This window comes from Octodon degus, unplaced genomic scaffold, assembly GCF_000260255.1.
Source record: "Octodon degus isolate 3935 unplaced genomic scaffold, OctDeg1.0 scaffold00184, whole genome shotgun sequence".
NCBI lineage: Eukaryota > Metazoa > Chordata > Mammalia > Rodentia > Octodontidae > Octodon > Octodon degus.
Window position 1 is genome coordinate 4,945,873 of NW_004524760.1, and position 14,407 is coordinate 4,960,279.

General features: G+C 38.8%; 1 protein-coding gene across 1 annotated transcript in view; it reads right to left on the reverse strand.

Annotated features, from left to right (window-relative positions):
- The window catches only part of LOC101571702 (hippocampus abundant transcript-like protein 1), a 61,815-nt gene that overhangs the window by 33,185 nt on the left and 14,223 nt on the right, over positions 1–14,407 (reverse strand). The window contains exon 2 of the mRNA XM_012517481.2: positions 1,479–1,574. Within this exon, the coding sequence (XP_012372935.1) occupies positions 1,479–1,574 (96 nt within the window). The remainder of the gene's footprint in view (positions 1–1,478; positions 1,575–14,407) is intronic.

Sequence of the window (14,407 nt, forward strand, 5' to 3'; positions counted from 1 at the left end):
TTTTAACACAATTTTTAAAGATGAAAAAAAGAAAAAGTAGCCAGTGTCTGTATTCACATGGAAAAATGTTTCTTGGAGAAACATTCACTTGAGGACATCTATGTGTTCCATGACCAGTGAATCTGTTCCAATACAGTATTTAGCACTGACTGGGTCCCAGGCAGAAGTAGGCAGAGAAGACAGTGAAGGTCAAATCTCTTGAATTTAAAATGGGAAGCCACCACTCCTCAACCAATTACTGAAATAAATAAAGCACTGTGCAGGAAAGGTAGTGGCACAAGAAAGAATAAAAAACAATTAGACAGGAAATGTTTTTAAGTGTACTGCTCAAACTGTTACACCTTTAATTAATCAATTCTACATTTTAAATGTTCCAGAAGGCTTAAAAAATCTTAAAAGGTATATTGTCAAGTCTCATGTAAGGCTAACTGGCTAATGTCCACTCTCTCTAGTTCTGTATTTTCTGAACCTAAATGGGGAACAAAGATTATCTGTATGAAAAGTGATCCTCTGTGGTGAAGCAAAAAGCGGCTGGAAGCATTAACCATCAATTGTTTTTAAAGAAAAATTTAAGATAACTGAAACTTAAAGTGAACTTAAAATGTGTCTGTGAAAATTAAATGTTAAATAGTTATGAGGCATCTCAACTCTGCTCCCCATGTTTGGGGGTGGGTGGGTGGAGCACAGCACTTCCTCCAAAGCATAAAGTACACCAAACACCCAACTTCTTGCTAAGAAATTTAATACTGGGTCTAAGAAATAGTCATACATAACCTACTAAAACCAGAAATATACACATTTTTGTACAATTTTTACTTTCACTATTACAAGGCACTCACTAATATCCTATATACTATATCCTTAAGTCCAAGGCCATTAGCAACTATATAAACACATAAACTTCAACAATGCTTGGTGATTATTTCCTATAGTATACCTAAAAGACCTTCCTAAATATATGCAGTTCCTTCGTATAACAGTACTCCTACCACTCTGGTTCAGTGAAGGTGCAGTGCTACTCAGGAATGGATAACAAAGTATTCTGTTGCAGCTGATTCACAATATCCTAGAAATAACCCAAGAGAACAAGCTGTCTTAAATCACTAAGACCTATCCCGAATATATCCTCAGATATACAGACCTGGGAAATATGCTTAAGAATGTCACTCTTTGGGCAGGCACATCAGATCAGTGGACTAAGCACCTGTTTAGGTAAGCACAGTGTCCAGGGTTGATCCCTGGTACCACATGCCGCACCAGCCCTGTCTCTAGGCCAGCTGAGCTGGCCACCAAGAGCAGGTGTGGTGGTGCATACCTGTAATCCCAGTGCTGGGGAGGCTGAAAACAGAAAAATCACCTCGAGTCCGAGCTGCATAATGAGACCCTGTATCAAACACACATACACCCACACACACCCACACCCACACCCCCCCACACACACACGAATGTTGCTAAGGAGCCTGTTTAGTAATACTTACAGCCAACATTGGAGTTGTCAACAGGCCCCATGCAAAGAATTCAAGGAAGATGACAATAGCAGCATGGTAAACACTTGGTCTGCCGAAGCCTTGTAGCTAAAAAAAGAAAAAATCTAGTAAGAAAAGTAGTAAAGGCATATAAAAAATTCACATTCTTAAAATGGCATAGAATATACAAAATAACAGTTTGGACTATCCATTTTATTTAAGATAAAAGTTTATTCTGGGCTGGGATGTATTTCTGGTAGCACATATGCTTAGCAAGGATAAGGCTGTAGCTTCAGTTAGTAGCAGCACAAAAGGACCTAAAATCTTTTTGGTTAGCCACGCACGGTGGCACATGCCTTACTCCCAGAATGCAAGAGCCTTACGAAGGAGAATTTAAGAGTTCAAGGGGCTACAGAGCAAATTCACAGCTAACCTGGACTATAGGGCAAGACCCTGTCTCAAAAACCAAATGCCAACCCCCTAAAAGATTTCAATTCCAGGGTAATTAAACTAAGTCTAAATTTCTTTAGCTATACACAAGAGATTGTAAATATGTTCAAAAGCCTCAGGAGCAGTACAGGTAATTTAAATAGTGGCTAGGAACAATAAAGACTAGGTTTAACATGAAAACACACTAACACAGGTGTCAGAATTCAGCATTCTTCTCTTTCTTTCTTTCTTTCTTTCTTTCTTTCTTTCTTTCTTTCTTTCTTTCTTTTTTTTGGTGGAGGCCCTGGCAAGCACTTAATTTACTGAGCTATCTCCCTAGCCCCAGAATTCAGCGTTCTCTTTCTATTTCAAAGACCGTCTAATCTGCCAGTTTTCTGCAGTTTGTGAATTACTAGAATAAAAATCTAAAATTCCTTTCAATGTAATGTTGACTTATGGCAAAATCAAGTGCTGTTAGTATTTGGCAATAACTAGAGGTTGGGGGCCCTGGCCCTAGCTAAGTTCTTTAAGTGGCTGCTTTCAATCTGAAGCTGTCAGCCTCAGATTGCTGTAGTTCGATCCCCACAACACTCCAGCTAGCCAAAAGTGCCATGAAGACATTCGAGAAGCAAAAAAAAAAAAAACCAAAAAAACAAAAACTAGAGGTTGTACTTACACAGCCTTTGTAAAACCCATTCTATTCCTATGGTTATATTTGTTAAGTCTTCAAAAGTTAAAAGTAAACTTGGCATGGTTTAACAAGAATTTAATCATTAGGAAATAAGACAAATTCAGATTATAGATGAACCTGTAAAACAAATGGCTAGTCTCCTTAAAATGGTAACACCAAGCTTGGCTTGGTGATGCATACCTGTTAACCCAGCCATATATACACACCCAGACATGTATACACACACACACAAATTCTGGGAGGCTGAAGCAAGAAGACACCAAGTTCAAGTGTAGCACAGGCCATTTATCAAGACCCTGCCTCAAAAATATAAAAAAAGTAGATAGATCTGGGATGTAGCTCTGTGTGAAGGCCCTAGATCTAACTCCTCAGTTCTACAATTAAAAAAAAAAAGTTACCATAGAAAACTAAAAGGAAGGAGATGGTTCAGATTAAAAAAGACTAGAGCTGTAATAACCAAACTGGGACTCCTCAATGGAGCACGACTGGATCCAGGATGAAATAGGAAAAATGGGAAAAACACAAATAAGAATTACACATTAGATAAATCATAATGCATAACATTAAACACCTTGAGTATTCTTGATGTCAAGTGATTTGGAAAACTGGTGCATATATCTACTATAAATCAATGGTAATAGGGGCCAGGGAGATGGCTCAGTAGAATAAGCACTTGCCTGGCAAGCACAAGGCCCTGAGTTCAATCCCCGGTTCCGCAAAAAATAAATAAAATAAAATAAAATAAATAAATCAATGGTCACAAAATACTTAATTAGATTTAGATGAAGGGAATATGTGGGGGGTTTTGTGTTTTGTTTTTTGTAAATGTTTCAAAAAGAGCCAAGTAAAATTGTTCAGCAACATTCAAACCTGCAAAGTCCTTAAAGTCTAATGAACAGGTTTGTTTGTTTTGAGACAGGGTCTCTACATAGCTCAGGTTGGCCTCAAAGTTCTGCTAATCCTCAGGCCTCAGCCTTCAGAGTGCTGAAATTACAGGCTAATTAGCAGTTTTTAAAAGCCCATTAAATTCTGAGACATTTACAAAACTGAAAACACATCATAGAGAACAAAAACACCATTTAAGCATCTAACAATTCAAATAAAACTTCACAATATTAGCACAATTTTCAAAAATACAAGTTTTCACTAGCCCTTTACCAAAAGAATGGAAACAGAATCACTCCACCTCTGCCTTTGACAAAGCTGTATGAGACCCTCTGTCCCTTCTTCCGTTCAAGTCATCACACCTTTCCATGATGTCCCCTTTGTGGCTCTCTAATCTTATCCTTCGGCCCCACCATAAGTCAAAATATCTGAGAAGTGAAAGAATAGATTCTTCAGAAAAAATTATTTTCTATTTTAAATTATAGACACGTTATAGACATTTGTAGTCAGAAAGGGTAACAACTATTGTGAGATCACATTTTGAAACCTATATTAGAAAAAATATAAGCAGTTTATAGAATCAGAGGTGTCAGGAGATGATGGAAGAGTCGGAATCATGGGACTTACAACTTAAGCACACAGATCATGCTAAGACACAGAGGAACCTTAGGAGCATTATGTTAAGTGAAATAAATCAGGCACAAAAAAAGACAAATGCGATATGGCTTCACTTACTTGAAGTATTGAAAGAAGACAAACACACAGAACCCACAAGTTGAGGAGTGGTGGCTAAAGGATGAAGAGAAAGGAAAGTAATTCTTAGTAGTGTGAGGAGGAAATGAGCTGCTCAAAGAAGTTTCAGTTTCGCAAGATGAAAAATTCCTGGAAATTGGTTGCATAACAGTGTAAAAATACTTAGCGCTACTGAAATGTGCACTTAAAAAGGGCGGACAGTAAATTTTGTGTTACACACACAATCTGTCATGTAAGAGACTCCAAAAGGACACTCTTCTCCTTTCCAGTACTTATCACCCGCAAAAGGGACCAAGGAACTGAGGAAAAGGAAATCTGCAATGAAAGACAGTAAGACATCTATAGGGATTAAGATCCTATTGCTTTGGAACAGAACCCCAAGTAAAAAGAGCCAAGCGCAGCTGGAGGTCTATACCAGTCTTGCAGCTGCCTGTCACACAGGGTACTCTAGCATACAAACTGCAGGGACCTCATTCTAGTATACTGTAGGTTACCTGGCAGGTAGGTGAATGAAGAGGCATGGATCAGAGCCCTCTGCAAAAATGGCAAATTCTTTAGGGCCAGAGAGATGGCTCAGTAGAATAAGCGTTTGCCTGGCAAGTGCAAGGGCCTGAGTTCAATTCCTGGTTCCACCAAGAAAACAAACAAACAAAAAACCATAAAATGGCTAATTCTGGGACTGGGACAGGAAATATTTAAGAGAAGCCTGGAGTTTCAGGATATACAAGCCATGATCAACTTTTACAGTGAATGCTTAAATGTATTTATTTTCAATTTATTTTAGTAAAAGACACATTGTGAATAGAGAATGCACTTCTCCCCCACTACCTCTATCCTGCTCCCGATTCAGATAGACAGGACACATCATTTCTGAGCGACAAACACCTAAAGCCTACTTAGAAAAACAGAACGTAACTCAATCTTACAAGGCGACACAATTTCAGAGAAACAGAAACTTACCCCATCAGATCAGTCTTACCAATCTATATCTCCTAAACCCAGAGCTCTCTGTATAACCAACCCCAAACGCTCCATGGTCATCAGTCTATTGGACCATTATTTGTTCTCTTTTTTACCTTAATGTATTTAGTACAGGATCTACAGGTCTCACTGCACAGATTTGTAATGAGTCAACTCACGTTTTAGATTATAAATGTAAATCTTGTGCTTTCTGTTGTAAATGTACACTCACCACTGTTCTAAGTTGTTTAGTAACTAGTGTCTGTTTCTTGCTCTTTGCTAAGCTCTTTGCTAAAATTCCTGTAACTCTCACCAATTCCTGTTACCAAAGTTAGCTTACAGAGATGACTTCAAAAGGAAATTAGATGGGCTTTAACTTCTCGTAACCTCCGGGCTATGCAAGGCTGCCTGCAGGTACTCAGGTGCAAATTAACCAGAAACTGAAACAAAAGCCCCAGAAATGTAGTTTGAGTTGTGGTGCCAATCACTCTGAAAGCATCATTTGTGTCAATGAATTTGTTTACCAAACTAAATGTGGTCATTCAATGAATTTGCTTATCAAACTCAAAGTGGTTCCAGGGTATAAAACCCTTTCCTGCTTCCTGGGCCGCCGCCTTTTGGTCCTCTCCTGCGTGAGAGCAGACTGGGGGGCCCTGAGCTCAGTAATAAACGGCTTTCCAAATTCCAACCTGGCTAATCTGGTTCCTATTCTGAGTGACCCATAACAAGATTGAACTACTGAACTTGTAGTGATCCTCCTGTTTTTCAGCCTCCCAAGCACTGGGATTACATGCACACGCCACCACACCTAGTCTCATTCACCCTCTCAGTGCAGCACCAGCACATCCAGCCAGAGATCGAACTCTGGTGCCTGCATCTGCCTAAGCAGCCGTTTCAATCCACTGAGCTATCTGGGTAGGCCTTCAATTCACTATGTAACCCAGGATGGCTTCGAACTTGTAGTAATCTCCCAAGTGCTGGGTTTATATACATGTGCCCCTATGCCAGCCTCTCTTGCTTTTTTTTGGAAGCAATCCTGGAAGCTTTTCTTTTGAGTAGCTATACGAGACACAACAAAAAATACTGAATACTGCTGCTGAGTGTCATCCAACAGTAAAGCAGGCTCATAAAAACATGGTATATTCATCCACTGACTCTGGCACTGCAATTTCTGGCTCCTCCTCAAAGACAAAATAACCACAAAATATAAATTTTTTTCAGTTGATTCAGGACATCAAGACAGGATGACAGAAAAAAAAAAAAAGACAAATTAGGAATGCAAGAACTGCTTTAGAAAGTGGTAAGAATAGGATACCCTGGTTCCGTTAAAAAAAAAGGGGGGGGGGTAAGTCCTTTGTAAGTAAGACGGAGTATTTTGAGAGGGATTAATGGCAATATGTGTTTCAATGTAATTTTTAAAACACAGATGTATTTTTTTAATTTTTAATTGACTTTATGAGAAAAAATAGCAATGAAACAGTTTCAAAACAGGTTAGTGGGACAGTTAAAATAATTAATCCATTGCATATTGTTGTCTTCCTAGTAGTTATTCAGAGGACAAGATGCAGACACATCTTGTCTAAACCATATTAGTACAAACCTTTCTTCTCAATGAACTAAGAGAAAGTAGCTATATATCTGTCCTATTTTGTATATGCATATATATATATTTTTTTTTTTACTACAAAATTGCTCTTTATTTATATCCCCCTTTTTATTTTGTTTTGTCAGAGATGGGTGTTCCACTGCTGCTAGATAAGCTCTATTTGAAGAAGTCTATAAAGGACCTTTTCATACTTGATACCAGTTCAAATATTGTAAGTACTTGAATTCAGCAAAATATCACACTATAGTCCAATAGTCCATAATAGTAGGGGGTTATCAGCACAATTGGCGATTGTCATAAGTTGTTGACTTGAGCCTTTTACAGCTCAGCATATTAATATGGCATTATTGGGGCCAGGAAGATGGCTCAGTGGAATAAGTGTTTGCCTGGCAAGCTCAAGGGCCTGAGAACTCTGGTTCCACCAAAAAAAATAAATAAATAAATAAATAAATAAATAAAATTTTTAAAACATGGCATTGGGCCAGGGAGTTAGCTCAGTAGAATAAGTGCTTGCCTGGCAAGCGCAAGGGCCTGAGTTCAATCCCTGGTTCCACAAAAAATAAATAAATAATTTTTCAAGAATGGCATTACTAAAAACACAGATGTATGTTTGGATCATGCTGCTTCAGTGCTTGAAAAAAAAAAAAAATCTAGTAATCCCAGAATTCTGGGAAGCTGACACAGGAGGACCAATAGTTTGAGTCCAGCTTGGGCAATTTAGCAACATAGGCAAGTGCCTCTCTCAAAATAAAAAAATAAGGGGCCGGGGAGATGGCTCAGTAGAATAAGCGCTTCCCTGGCAAGTGTAAGGGTCTGAGTTCAACTCCCGGTCCCGCCAATAAATAAATAAATAAATAAAATGGCTGGGAGTTAGCTCAGTGCCAAGGCCCTCAGTTCACCCTATGTACCTGAAAAACAAAACAAAAACAAAACCAAACTGAAAACAGCGATGATGGGAGTATGTTGAGTTTTCAATAACCAAAATTAAAACCACTTGATCAGAGAAATAAAACAGTACTGGATCATAACCAAAAGTACAAGTATCTATGAATTCATGCTGATAAAATGATAAAATAACAGACTGATCTGTTTATGAAGAGGGATCACAAATAATTTATGAAGACTTCTTGCCCCAAGGAAGTGGTGTATAGCTTTTCATTCCAAAAGTTACTTTCTTCCAAAGAGTACAATACAGAAGGGACAGAGCTGGGGAGAATACTGTATGATAAAATGATACTTTGTCTCTGTAGGCTCCATCCTAGCAAGCCCCAACCCTAGTTTTATCATGAAGAACAAAAGACGAATCCTAGTTGAGGGACACTGTACAAAACACCAGATCAGTATTTGTAAAAATTTTGAAGGTCATTAAAAAGAAAAATGGTGTAAAAAAACTTCTGTAGTTCACAGAGGTCTAGAGACTTGACAATTATATGTAGTGGCTTGGATGAAATACTAGAACAGAAAAAGCCCACTCATTAAAAAAATCAAGAAATCTAAATATAAAAAAGATAGTCTCCAGTTGATAATGTATGGATTAATCTAAGCTGCTAATAGTAGGGGAACACAGATACAGAGTACTTGAAAACTGCATTTATTGTATGCATCTTTTGTAAGATTAAAAGTAACCTAAAATATAGTTTATTTAAAAAGTATATGGAGGCCGGGGAGATGGCTCAGTGGAATAAGCACTTCCCTGGCAAGCGCAAGGGCCTGAGTTCAATCCCCGGTTCTGTCAAAAAAAAAGTATATGGATAGGGGGACTGGGAGATAGCTCAGTGGAGTAAGTCTTCGCAAGGTCCTGAGTTCAATCCCTAGCACCCCGCCCCCCCACACAAAATAAATGGACAGGATATAAAAGTATGATGGAAAAAAAGGGGCAGGGAAAAAAAAAACCTAGTAGTATTAAATAATAGAATAGGAACTGGCAAACTATAGCCCACAGTCCAGATCGAGCCCACTGCCTACTTTTGTAAATTATGATTTACTGATATCTGCTAAAGTTCATTCCTTTAAATAACGCCTTTGTGGCCGGGGAGATGGCTCAGTGGAATAAGCACTTCCCTAGCAAGCACAAGGGTCGGAGTTCAATCCCCAGTTCCGCAAAAATAAATAAATACATAAATAAATAAATAAATAACACCTGTGGCTGCTTCTGCTACAATGACAGTTGAGTAGCTGCAAAGGCCATATGGTTGAAAAAGTTACAATATTTACTATCAAATCCTTTACATAAGTCTAAGTTTGAATATGAATAAATGAAATACAAAGGGGAGTTCATTAATACCAATAACTCATAATTACTGTCTAAGAAGAGCCAACATTCCATGACTTTCCTTAACAAAGACTGTGCTTCTCTGTCACATTACACAACACATTTCAAAGGCAGGATCTAATAATATTTCTATAATATACTCTTAACTCAGCCTAACAGGCACTTCTGATACAAAGTGTTGGCTTCCTGCACTCACCAAGAAACACTTGCTAACACATTTTCACTGTTGTTCATGTTTCAACAATTATGTTCTTATGCTGATAATAGTCCTTAAGACTGCAGGCTGAAAAGCTCCCCGGATCCAGCAGTTAAATTTTCACCCGTGAAATTAATCAAGATAATTCCATGATTTAAGAAAGGAATGAGTGCTATTATAACCAATGGGACATAAGGGGGAAATTTGGGATCACTTCTAGGCATTTCTTCATCCTTTAAATCACCTATAACAAAAACTTTATTGCTTCTAATTTGGGGAGCACAACTGTGTAAGGATGTGCTATTTTAAGAACTGCTCAGGGCTCAGCTCTCATGTTCAGATGCATAAGTGCCTACCTGGCAAGTGCGAAGTCCTAAGCTCAATCCTCAGTACCCCCCCCCAAAAAAAAACTGTTCAGTTATATAGAGCCCACCAAAGGTCAGTTCTAAAGCTCAAAAGCCAAGACACACTAACAAGGGCAAAAGATAAGAATATAATGAATCTGATGCCTTAGTGATATTACTAAGCTGCTGGGATAGGCACGCTATTCTTGGAGTTCTTACTGTGTGCAATAAATCCCCTCACTGTCAAATATATCATGTATGAGAATTCTGCAGAATGATAACCTTTTAGAAGTGAGATGTTTGAATTAGTTGTTTTGTTTTTGAGTTGTTTTCTTCTTTTGATGGTACTGTACACTGAACCCAGGGTCTCAGACATGCTAGGCAAGTGGCCTAACAGAAGCCCTTGAGCTTGATCCATAATTGTAAGGAATCAAGAATTTAACTGTGTAAACCGGGAGGGCTACTATGCTTCTAAATAGGAAAAATACTTTAAATATACTCTGAATGAGAACTAGTCCTACATAGTTGGAAACTTCAACAGAATTCAGTTATTTCTGCATTATTATTAAAGCCACATACTGAAAAGATAATTTCACTATGAGCTGTCAATATTTTAATAATTGACACATTTACCACTTTGTAGCAGTATCATTCATATCTTTCTAGCTAGTAAAATGTTCTAGGAAAAAACTATTTGAAAAAAAAAATTTTTTTTTTTTTTTTGATACAGGCCAGCATTACACAGTTCAGCATCCCTGGTGTTTAGACCACTAAGCTATCTCCGCAGTCCTCTAAAAACTTTTTTAAAAATATAAACAAGAATAACAAAGATTTTTAAAAAACAAAAACAAAAAAAAGCCTCTCCAGGTTAACCTTCTACAAAAATCAGACATTTTTTCTCAGATATATATGTCAGTACAGGATCTTGCTTCGTGGCTCAGACTCATAGGGATTCTCCTGCCTCAGCCTCCCCAGAGCTGGTACTACAGGCTTATGCCACCACAGCCCATTTAAGTGGCTGGCATGGCATGTGATACTGGGGATCAAACCTGGGTCCTTGTGCTTGCCAGGCAGGCACGTAAACTGTTCAGCTATCTCCCCTGCCCTCTCAGTACTATATTAAATAGTGGAATGAACAACACATCTATTATACTAGACTAAGCATTTATTAAATATTTATTAAATTACTACTAACCACTTAAGCAAACCGATTCTTCAAGAATTATTTTTGTAAATATTCTTATCTACTGACATGAAATAGTGAAATTATACTCTAGGCATGGTGGCACACACTTGTTAATCCCAGCTACTTGGGAAGCTGAGACAGGGGAAGATCAAATGTTCAAGGCCAGCCTGGGCAATGTGGCAAAATCTTGTCTCAAGGCCAGCCAGATAGCTCAGCGGACTAAAGTGCCTGTTTAGGCAGAGCGCAGGGGCCAGGGTTCAATCCCCTGGCACCATGCTAGCCTGGCCTGGCCCAGCCCGCCCTGGCCCCACCCCTGCCCCCTGGGCTCACTGAGATGGCAATTGAGACTGAGCTTGGTAGCCCACTTCCTGTAATCCCAGTATTTGGGAGGCTAAGAGTCTACTCTTCATAGTGAGACTCTGTAGACCCTGCACTAAATATATATTTTAAAAATCCTGTCTCAAAGTAAGAAATGAAAAGAATTGACTCTGTAGGTTAGTGGTACATAGCACTGCCTAGCATATGCAAGACCCTATATTCAATTCTCACTACACCCCACCCCCATCCTCAACTACAATAATTAATTCAGTCAACACATATTTGCTGAACTGCACTAAATATCAGCCAGATATAGGAGACAATGGTGAGCCAAAGAAATCATCTCTTCTCCCATTTCCAGGTAAGCAGAATTACATGTGGGCAGTGGCGGGGGGGATAGGCTATCAATAGGATTACAAAGAAACCCGAGTAATCCCCAGATAAAAATTATCTAGGAACAGCCAAGATCAACAAACAGGAAGCCAATCCTAATCAAAGCACATCACATATACTACTACTGTATCCTTACTACCTTTGATAGGAACCATTATTCCTATTTAATATATGACAAAAGTTATACAAGCAAATGTCTGCTCTAGTATTCCATCAAGATAGTCACATACTTAAGAGTGTATGCCACTATTTATTGTATTATACTGCTTTTCTTACAGCCTCAATTTCCATGAACCAAATCAGCACATACCTATGACAGGCAGTCTGCTCCACAGCAACCTAAGAAGTGGCAAAGAGTCCAGTGCAATTAGTTCCTCAGGCAAAACCAAGTACAGATCTTCATTTATGCACTTAGCACATTCCTTACACTAAGGACTCTGGCCCAGCTACCATGATTCTGGGCAAAGGGATAGTGTCCACAAGCCCTTTTACCTACTTTTTAATACAACCTGAGAAGCTCAGATGCACTGGGGCCACTTAGCTTTGGCTTTTCAGAGTCAGGTCATCTGCAGTTTCTTGGAAAAAAGATAATATGAAAAGTGGTTTACTTCTGTCCAACACTAACTCAAAAGATCAGGGTGTATAATAAACACCAACAGCCTGGTGATTATAAACGAAAGCAGAGAGTGACAGTCACTTCCCTAACACACAATATTGGGTGTTCTTCCTCCCTGGCTCAGCCTATTGTCAGTTTCCATTGTGACCAAGGCTGAAGGACAGACAACATGCTCACTTCAGTTAGAGAATGAGTCAGCTATTTCTCATGAAAATTTTTTTCTTTTAAAAGATGGGGAGAAACAACAGTGCATTATCAGTATCTAACACAAAATATGATGGTTCCTCAAGTAAAATCCAAATATCATACCTTATTTGGGAGAAAACAGTAAAAACGATCACTTACTTGCAACACAACATTACAGGGAAAATTCTTACTATACTATAAAGTTCCAGTTCACAATTTGTAATAGTAGGTTCATGCTTGGAGTGCCTGTCATTCTGCTCTTCTAAATACAGGCTGCTTGTCATGACATGCGGTTGCTGTCACGCTTTCTCTCAGGTAGATGATTGTTTAAAAAGGAAGGAGGTCCAGGGAGATGGCTCAGTAGGATAAGAGCTTCCCTGGCAAGCGCAAGGGTCTGAGTTCAATCCCCAGTTCCACGAGGAAAAAAAAAAAAAAAAAAGGAAGGGGGTGGTGAATGAAGGCTAGAGACAGGAGAAAAGAGTGTTGCGGGACTGTCCTGCTACAATGTTGTATATGGTTAGATTTCTGGACTTATGTGTAAACACATATAATTCTTTATTTCTATTTTTTAAATATACTTTAATTTTTAAAACTTTTTTTCATCATATTCTGTAGGGACTTAAAGTTTTTCAATACTTGATGAAAAATACCTCTTCCATGTTATGCCTAAGGGGGCCGAGCTCTAGCTCAGTCCTTTAAGTGTCTGCTTCCACAAAGCTGTCAGCCTCAGGTTGCTTTAGTTCGAACCTCACAATTCTCGAGCTGGCCAAACGTGCCCTGAAGGCATTCGAGGAAGAAAAAAAAAAATCCTCATTCCATTTTTGGGGACCTGCCCAGTAGCTCAGTTGTTTAAGTGCCTGCTTAAACAAAGCCCTCAAGCTCAAGTTTCTGGTGTTCCAACCCAGACAGACACTGCAAACCAGAAATGCCCAAAAGGCATTTCGAGCCTCCAAAAAAAAAACCATGTTATGCCTAAGATGTTTGATATTCAGACAGATAGTGAAGTTGAGCTCAAGAGCCTAGGTTGTATGGTAATAACAATAAGCTTTTCTTCTGGAGGGTTAACAACCTAAGTTTGCAGACCAAAAATCAGAGAAAAAGGAGGGCCGCAAGGAAAGCCAACATTTTGGCCTTAGCCTTCCAAGGTCAATTAAGACTCAGGACATATGAGAACTTGTACTGTAACATCATGTAACACAGTTGAGTTCCAAATTTTCTGATCAAGGAGATTATGGGGCCAAAGAGGAAAGTGATTGATGATGTAGAGTGTGCCTAAGGAGAGTTACATGGAGAGAAAACATTTTCTCAGGCTTTCACAGAGAGCATTGGCCAAGCAATGGCCGTGACTCACCTACATGGCTGACACTGACAAAGGATCTACAGTCTGAGGTACAGGGTCTCAGGATAAATCCTGAGGGGATTTGACTGATCTTATCAGATACAAAAGCTATAAGTCTTGGGCCGGGGAGATGGCCCAAAAATAAGCGCTTCCCTGGCAAGCGCAAGGGCCTGAGTTCAATCCCCAGTTCCGAAAAAAAAAAAAAAAAAAGCTATAAGTCTTGTTACATAGGTCTTGCTTTATCTTGGTCTTAACTATCCAGCAGAAAAGTATAAAAATGAAGTATAAGAAGTAAAGCCATGATGCTATGTTGAGCTGTAGGGGACTCAGTTCAACAACTTCTGACATTGCCAGTCAAGCAGATGACCCAACACCATTATGGACTACTGGACTCTTTTGGAGTATTTTGCTGAGTTCACACACCTATAATATTTAAATGATGGAACTAAATAAAAAAAGGGGATACAGATGAATGACCATTTTGTATCTGTGTATTCAAAATGGTTAGGATATATCCATTCTCTTAATTCAATTTATAGAGTGATTAGTCCTAATAGTGTTTGTAAACAGGATATCATGTCTGCATCTTGTACAACAAATAACCACTAGGAAGACAGTATGCAATGTGTTAATTATTGAAACTGTCCTATCAAATTGATTTGAAACTGTCTCATTGCTTTTTTTTTTTTTTTTTTTCCCCCGGAACCTGGGATTGAACTCAGGCCCTTGCACTTGCCAGGGAAGTGCTTATTCCACTAAGCCATCTC